The 8,875-nt window shown below is 41.2% G+C and overlaps 1 protein-coding gene across 1 annotated transcript in view; it reads right to left on the reverse strand.

Annotated features, from left to right (window-relative positions):
* The window catches only part of SLC22A23 (solute carrier family 22 member 23), a gene marked incomplete at its 5' end in the record, with an annotated part of 120,001 nt that extends 111,130 nt beyond the window's left edge, over positions 1-8,871 (reverse strand). Inside the window, one exon of the mRNA XM_026069701.1 lies at positions 8,545-8,871. Coding sequence (XP_025925486.1) covers positions 8,545-8,871 — 327 coding nt within the window. The remainder of the gene's footprint in view (positions 1-8,544) is intronic.
* Between the last annotated feature and the right edge of the window lie 4 nt (positions 8,872-8,875).

Consider the following 8,875-nt stretch of genomic DNA (forward strand, 5'->3'; position numbering starts at 1 on the left):
GCCATAGCTGTTTGCCTCACTCCAGCCATATGAAAAGACCAGAGGCAGCAATGCCTACCAACAGGAACTGACAGACACACTGGGAAAAAAGGCTTTCAGTGGCCATCCCTCAGTTTTCAACTGATGCCAGCATTTATTCTCAAAAAGTTACTTGCTGGTGGGACTGGCTTTGCGACCAAACAAAATAAGTTGTTGAACAAGTTTTCAAATTTATCTAAGGTCTAAGCACTGTAAATGGAAACCATATTTAAAACACATTTTAGTTAAATATTAACATTTGCTGTCATCTGATTATCAAAACCAAGTTAATACTTTGAACATTGACATTTTTCAGGCTGTCAAAACAATGTATGTGTAAAACATATTATGCATGTACAGCCTTGAAAGGAGCAGGAGTCTAATTTACTCTCTTGTTGGGCTTTCTTAAGAATTGGGGGGAAACCTTGAAAATGCCAAACATGGCATAAAACTCTGAAATGGAGAAGAGAGAAGAAGGAGACAAGAAGGGGAAGCAAATCTCTGAGCAAGTGAAATACTTGCTCAAAGCCACCATAGATAAAAAGATCAAAGACCTTAATTTTAATATGTAATTATTACTGCTGCGACCCTGCCTTCTCATCATTTGAGGACTACAGTTATTAGAACTCGGGCAAGAAGAAAAGGTGATGGAGGAGGAAAAAAGAGGGTCCAGAATTAATTCAGAATTAAATAAATATTAAGGGGAAGGGAGAAAGGATGAAAATAGTCAACTTGTTCTACAAATCAAAACAAGACACTGCTCTGTCAAAATCATCTTGTTCACGCAGACTATGTTTTATAAAGCCCTGGGAGATAGTGTAGGGTAGAAGGTCACGTGGCTTGACTTATATATTCCTTATCCTTAACAATATTTGTAACCTGGATATTGCAACATTGTATAAAGGCTTACGGACTTTGGTCTGGAGGACAAGAGGAGATTGGACGATTCCTGAACACTGCAGAGCAACAGAAAGATAGTATTTGATACGAAATGAATTCCTTAAGAACTGTTGTAAGTTGAAATACCTTTCCAGAGAACCAGACTAGTCTGTGCTCTGAAAACAGTGTGCAAAAGCAGCTATAATTCACATTCCACTAGATAAGGCTAATTAACTTTTTTTGGATCTTACAAATAACATTCCTTATTCTCTTGACTTCATTACTCGTGGATCTAAATAGACATTGTAACTACCATCGGAATATATTTACCTATTTAGTCTTTTCTTCTTGTGCTTCAGGAGGACAATTGGCCCATTTGGGGCTCTCCCTCAGCTGTGAACTGAAAACAGAAAAACAAACAAACAAACAAAAGTCCTGTACTTCGTATTGAATTTTCCTCCTGGGAAGAAGATGAGGGAGAAAAAATGAACTTGTCATGACAGTACAGACATTCACTTACATCATTTAATATAGTACAGGAAGGCATTCAGGTACTGCAGCAGTGAGGACAGTATTATAATGTATATAGAAAGATGATAACTGTAAAGACACATGCGACAGTAGCAAGGTAAGACAGAGAAGTACATGCCTTGCACCACCTTTCTCTACAAGAATGAGTCCCACTCAGTCTCTAACTCCCTGGACACTTTTGCTCTTGCTTTCTGTCATCATTTTACAGGCAGAAGTTTCAGTCCTGAATTCACTGGTTGCACCAGACATATGCACTGCAGTCAGCCAACCTGTCCATGCACAGCAGTGCTGATGCATCTCCAGCCACGCGGGAATATGCGCTCTATATTCCCAGTATGTATTTACGTGGCCTGGATCGGTCGGAGCTACTGAACACGCACATTAATCATCTCTGCTGCCACGGCGTGGGCCAGAGCTGCTCAATGCTGAAACTGTTTTTGTTTAATACCTCTGTCACAACCTCAATTAGAAGTTCTCCTTGTACTTCCTTTCTCCTTGTAGACCCTCAAGGTCCTTTCTCCTCCTTTTATATGAAAAATACCAGACTACATAAAAGGTCATCTCCTCTCAAAAGTCAAGTGCAGAAATCATGGTATTGGAGCTCAGCACACGTTTAAGAGTTTGAGACTGGAGCCCGAGAGGTTAATGCAAGAATTGAAAACTCAGCTCTGCTGCAAAGTTGCAGCATCTTTTTATGATAAGATTCTCTGATATTTTACACATCATTACAGCCAGCATATTCCTTTCCTTTATAGCAAGATTTCAGCCTAATTAATTCAACAGTTACTTATGGATAAGCCAGAATCACCCAGGCTATGCTGCAGAAAAATAAGAGGATGAAAGAATATGAAAGACAGTGAGCAGGAACAACAGTTCCAAGCAGAAACTGTGTAATGTAATGCCAGATAGTGCAGAGAGGAAGCTAGACAGAAATAAGTGGTCTGATGGGGAAAACAAAAGACAAGGTACACAAAAGTGTTAGATTCCTTTCACTGTTTTCTAAATTTAACAGCTCTCCAGAATTTATTTGGAAAGCTTTAATTTAAAATTTTGTACCATTACTATACCCAAAAGTTTTTAAGTTAAGGAAAACTATGACTCAAACTATTCTAGATGTTATTTCATTAAAAAAAAAAAAAACAGAAAAAAAAAATCATGATTTGCTGGCCTGTAATCTTCATCTTGGTGTTACCACAACAAACATCAAAATTGTCTCCAAATTAGATGCCTTCCTAAATGCCAGTGCCCCCTCTTTGACAATTACTTTAAGAAAAACATAGGTCATCCTTTACAATCTCTCTCTTGTAGCCAGAGTAAGAAAAGGTAAAACCGTTAGACCACTGAAAAAGTTGCATTTTAAACTGCTTGAGCAGTTGGTAAATATACACTATAGCTCAGTAATTTCTACCATAACATAGGCAGAGTTGGTATATTAAAACTGAATGACTGAGAAGCAGGATCTATTAAGGGCGGGGGGGGAAACGAAGCATTTCAAACATCATATCCATACAGAAAAACACAACACGGTTTCAAGTACACACAGATAACGAGGAAGACAAAATGCTCAATACTAAGTTTTGGAAAGCTGAAGATGCCTTTGAGGTATTCTAATTTGGAACTACCTTCCTGAAGCATTATTATTCGTTCTACAAATGCTACAAACTTTATTTATGTTAGGCTGAAATCAGATTCCTGTATCCAAGACACATTACCTTAAAGTTGAACATAAACATTCTAAACTCAGTGTGCTTTCCCTCTAGTGAAAAAAATCCATACCAAATAAAAAACATAACACTGCCTGAATTCTAATATCAATATTGGTCTTACTGCAGTCTCCATCTTCTAGACCAATAGCTTAAAAATATTTCAGCCCCATATATAACAACTCCCCCCAAATGAAAAAATATAACAGTTAAGCCCCCTAGACAATTATTTGTAATCCAGTGAAATCACACTTGGTTACCTCAAGCACCAACATACAATAATTTACTGTTTGCGGGCAGACAGAAAACAACTCTGCACAACTCTACAACACCTGGAAATGCTGGTACAGTTACCAAAATAGACATCCACTTCACTCTACTGAGTCAGAAGGTCACCCAGTAATTTGCACCCTTGTTTCAGGGCATTGTACATTATCACCCTGATAACCAGAACGCTTCATCAACCGTGTTTAATTGATATGGGCAATTCCCTGAAGAGCCTCAACAGGGCACAGAGTCAGCTCTCCTTCCTTTTTAAAAAGCAGATTTCTCACGCTGAAGCCTGGGAGCATTCAGATGAGCAACCAATGACTCTATTAGGTAACCCACGGAGTGAAGACACAAAGTTTGTCATCTCTATCCATAGTTGAGGAAGCCATAAAATTAGTAGTGGTAGGGCATGAGTGATATACTAGCTTTGATCTTATCACTTTTGACCCAACTGCTGCACTGGGTACAATAACTCAGGGTTTTAAAAGATTTGGGACTAAGCAGAAGCTAGTCAGCCAGGAACCAACATGGACAAGACAAATCCTGGCAGTTGCAGAAAAGAAGAGAAGGATCAGTTTATTATATCAAATTTCTGGAGTCTTTTCTGAGAGATCAGCCAACTACAGGATACGCAGAAAAGATTCAAAAAAACTCCTCCCATTTGTGCCTGGGAAGGGTGGCACAGCTGTTAGTCTAAGAAGCACTTTGTCATAGTGATCCATTTGAAATAACTAACAAGCATACTCTGAAAGTGCACTTGGATATTGAAATGCACACCCGTCCTCTATCCCAAGAAACGCCACCCTGCAAACAGTGCAGAATTTGTCACCACTGCATCAGACAGAGGTTTGTTTGTGGTAGTGTTTGTGGTTACCTGCAATAATCCCATGAGACAACACCACAGATGTCACTGCACAGAGCCATTTCACCTCATTAATCCATCAGAAAATCCACATTAAAAAAAAATAGTAATAATAATAAATGCATTTAAAAACAAAGTTTTCTGCCAGGCTTGCAAGCTGAATCAGCTCAAGACATGGCCAGAAAAATGCCAGAACCGCCTTAAAAGAAAGGTAATGTAGACTGGCACAGATATCCCCTTGCAGAGGCAAAGAGCATCACATCACAGCTTGAACTGATCCAGCTTTGCTCCACAACAGAACTGCCCCATGCTCATTGCCCAGCAGCACTGCCTGGGTTTTTCTCTCAAATTAAGCTCCTCTTTATTGGAGGGGACTGTCTGCTACAGGCTAAACCAATCGTGAATGAGAAAGACTGAACCTGTGGCAAATAGGTAAAATCATGGCATGTTACTTGGGAAAGAAGATGACTCAACCCAAATCAAGTGGGAAGTTAAGAGCCAAGAGGAACAGCATTGCAGCAAAATAAGGCATCTGGAGTAGAAAAGCAGCCACAACAGGAATTCCCTTGTGACGAGACATGAAATATTATTACATAGYTGTTCTGAGTGATTAAAAAGCAGCCTTCAACTAACTGCTTCTCTCTACCCCACCCCCAAGAGGGGGAATGAGCTGGAAGGCTGGAAACTCTCATAGGGGGATGCTGTGCCATCATTTGCTACAATTTAATCAAGTCTCAGTCATTGCCCATCATCACCTTTTGGTGTCCATTAGACAAATTAGCATGCAAAAGAACAAACAACCCCACCACATAATGTGATTGAACGCAGTGGACAGGTCATCCTAGTAATGGAGTATAACAACAACCATCAATCCTGTAACTAAGAGCTTCTGTGGAAACTTTGCCCCAAGATTACAGATGACTTTGCAGATGGTTAGGAGATCCAGGCATGAAAGAGGTTAGCAAGAGAGTTTCAAAAGTCTCTGCTGAATATGCACTGCAACCTCCTGCTGGGTTTTACGGCCATTTAAGTTTAGTTGTGATTATGCTGCGTTTTGCATTAATGCTAAGAATTTATCTGAACTGTCACTTAGCAAACGGGGCAAAATGAGACCTCAGGTTTCCCCTTTGCAAAAATGAGAGTATTTCTCAGCATCCTTCCTTTGGACAGAGGAGATAGATGTACCATATCAAGGGCAGATTTTATTACTAGCCTTTTGCCTGAAGGGTAGTTCAGGATACATAGCTCACAAATGATACACACTCACTGTTGATAGTGATGTGATAATGGTGACATGAAAACCCTGAAAAAAACATTTAGCAGGGCCTTACAAGTGAATTGTTGCAGAGGAGGATATTTAAATTTGAACCAAGCTAAGGTCCAAGATTTATGCACCAAGTCAGGACATTAGCTCAGATCCGTGATTTAATATGGCCACTGGAATTCCTGTGGTTAAATTATGCCTCTGACCTCTTCACTGTATGTATTTCAACAGTCTTAAATAATAAGCAGTATGTTCTTTATTACCATTTCCAGTTCTAATGACTGGCAGGACTATAAAAAGCAACATTCCCAGTGACTCAGTCAGGGAGGTCAGGATAATGGTAGTGCTTAGCATGGCAATGCCACTCTTCAAAAAACATGCAAGGCCACCTTTGGCTCCAGCAAAGACTCAAAGAGAAGCGGGGATAAACAAGCCACAGAGCAGGGCTGGAAATGGCAAGATCTCAACTCCATGAATCCCAAGTATGACACGGGTTAGGAAAAAAAAAAAAAGGCACCAGGGAAGGGAGAGCTGAAAAAACGGGGACAGAAAGACATCATCTGATGAAGGGTACCATTAGGAGAGGCTACACAGACGACAAAACTCATCATAGTTTATGGACAGCTACCTGCTCCTGAGGGGCAGAAGATAGCAACATTTCATGCACACATACATCAGCAAAACAGAAAGCAGGAAATAAGCGTTGCACTAAATAAAACGAAAATTGTTTTATCGTTTTTGAAGACAAAAAGATAAAAAGCAACAGAACATTCATCAGTGATTAGCTTGGACCACTGAAGATGAGAACAAGGTTATTTACTGGCCAAACAAAAGTGCATTTTTTATTAATATACTTTTGGCACTCTTTATGGCATTTCAATATAACCCCTGGCTACTATACAGATGAGTGTATATTAGACTAAGATAGATTTAATAAAATTCTATTTAGAAAGATGAGAACATTGCATAATACGTTACAGAAACGAATCTATTTTTGAGGGGAGTTAAGGGAAATCTGAACATCCAGTTTTCTGAATTCATCAGTACAGCTCTTTTTCACAAAGGACATTGGGAGACATATAAGAAGAGTTAGCAGTTACGAGAACTGCTCTCGCAATATCAGAAGTCCTAGTGGTTTATAAGAGAGGAAGACTGAATTAAGCTAGATTGATGTTCTGTTTGGGTTTTTCCCTCTATTTCTTCATTAGGATAAAAACAGACTGCACACCCACCCAAAAAACCCAATAACAAAATGAAAAAACAAACTAAGGAGAAATCCTGACCCTGAGAAAACAACCTAATTATAATTATACAGGATTACAAATCAAAGAGAAAGAGCTGCCAAGTTTTTGGAAGCAAATATACACAAAAAATAAAAACTCTACACTGGAAAAAAAAAGTCTGAAAGGATGATTATTATTCTTCTTAATACAAAACAAGACAGCAGGGACCACAGTTGTTTATTTATCCATTAAAATTGATCTGCCCTTTACCACAAGTTCTTCCAAGGAACATTTTTTTTAATTAAAAAGAAAAAAAAATGTAACTATAGCATGCAAGATAGCAAACTAAATCTCTCTCGACCTTTTATGGCTAACTTGATGATGACCTTCAAAAGACTCTCAACATTTAAAAAAATTTTTACAGTTTACACTAAAAAGAAATATCTCAAGACCATTTCCTCCTGCCTGCATTATCAGTGTTAAGCCCTAAAATATAGGAATATCTGTCTCTAGTTATAAACACAAGAAAATCTGCCTCTCTCTAACGTCAAATTTCATTATGCACTTTTACATCACAAACCATTAGAAGTCCACCATGTGCTTGCGTTTTTTGCATGGAAATTCTTAAATTCATTCTGGATTCATGTTTTTGGAGGATTTCCTTTACTTATTTTTTTCCACTGGTGCACATGCTTTCAAGGGACACAAAGAGAAATTTAAAGAATTTTCARTAATTATGCGTGCTGGTTAACCAAAGCAGAATCATGCTAATCATCCGATTATGGCTGCATTTCTTTTTCCCAACTAGATAAGCACAGTTAATCCAAAACACTGCTCCCAGGCAGGAACTAATTTTTGCTGAGCTTGAGGGTTTGAGATTAAGGGAACTACTTTCCCAGTGTAACATTTTCATTTTACGTTTCCAAGAGCTACAGTTGTTGGTTAACACGGATGAGGCCCATACACAGATGGCATGGCTTTTTCATGGCTGCTGGTAGGGAGCACCAAAACCTCTCAGGTGAAAAGGCAAGGCATCAGCAAAAAAGGAACAACAGCAGAAAGCAGTGCAGCCTTCTTCACCAGAAATTTTCCACCTTAGCCTTACGTTATGAAATACAAAGCAGAGCAGCATGTACTTTCCGCCTCTGAAGAAATGCAACTTGTGTAAGACACATTTCTTCTTTTATTACTCTACTGAAAGCATTATCAAGGGCATGTGTACATAACAAGAAGAATCAAGCAAAACTTTGTCTGTTTTCCCTGAGCATTTCCTGTAAGCATCTCATGAGCTTTCCCCAAAAATCAGCCTGATTTGTGGTTTGTACAGCAGCCTCAGCATACTTATTACAATGATGAGCAATACAACAACTTGAGCTTCCTCTAAGATCCTTTTCTCTTACTGGCTCGCAACCCTTGCATGCGCCCACAGTGTCTGTCCACGGGACATGTGCCCAGGGGGCTACCAAAGAGACCCCCACGTCTAAGAGCCGGTGGGACAGCTGCCATCACTGGGATCACAGAGAGCTACCAAGGATCCCCTTTTGGGACACAACTTTGCCGCTCGGCGCCGCGACCAGTGGCCAGGTACAAACTCCCGGGAGGCCTGACACGATGACAGGCAGGGAAGAGGGATTTACACCAGGCTGGGGCCCACGACTGACCCCGCATCGCCGTCGGGCCGTGGTGAGCACGTCCACGCCGGGGTGCCTCGCTCCTCTCTGCCCAGGCACAGCGGGCCCCCAAAGGGGCCGTGGTATCGGGGGGGACGGGGCAAAAAAAGGATGCTTTTCTCACCTTGCTGACGACGTTTTGCACGAGACCGGCCCTGATGCGGTAGTGCCACTCGTGGCACTCGCACTCGCTGGCGTTGCCCCCCGCGGGCGTGGGCAGCACCGGCGGGGGGAAGAGGCTGCCGTTGCCGCTGCGGTTGCCGGGGCCCGGCGCTAGGTAGCCGCTCCAGTTGCCCTGCCCGTCCGCCTCCCGGCACCAGAAGTCCGGCTGGTCCAGGAGGAAGGAGTCCGAGAACTTGCTGAAGCCGATGAAGAGGGCCGGGATCCAGGTGAGCAGCACCAGGGTCCGCTGGTACCCGCCGCCCAGGCCCCCGAGGAAGGGCAGCACCGAGCCG

Source organism: Apteryx rowi, unplaced genomic scaffold (genome assembly GCF_003343035.1).
Source record: "Apteryx rowi isolate R43461 unplaced genomic scaffold, aptRow1 scaffold_3, whole genome shotgun sequence".
NCBI classification, from domain to species: Eukaryota; Metazoa; Chordata; class Aves; order Apterygiformes; family Apterygidae; genus Apteryx; species Apteryx rowi.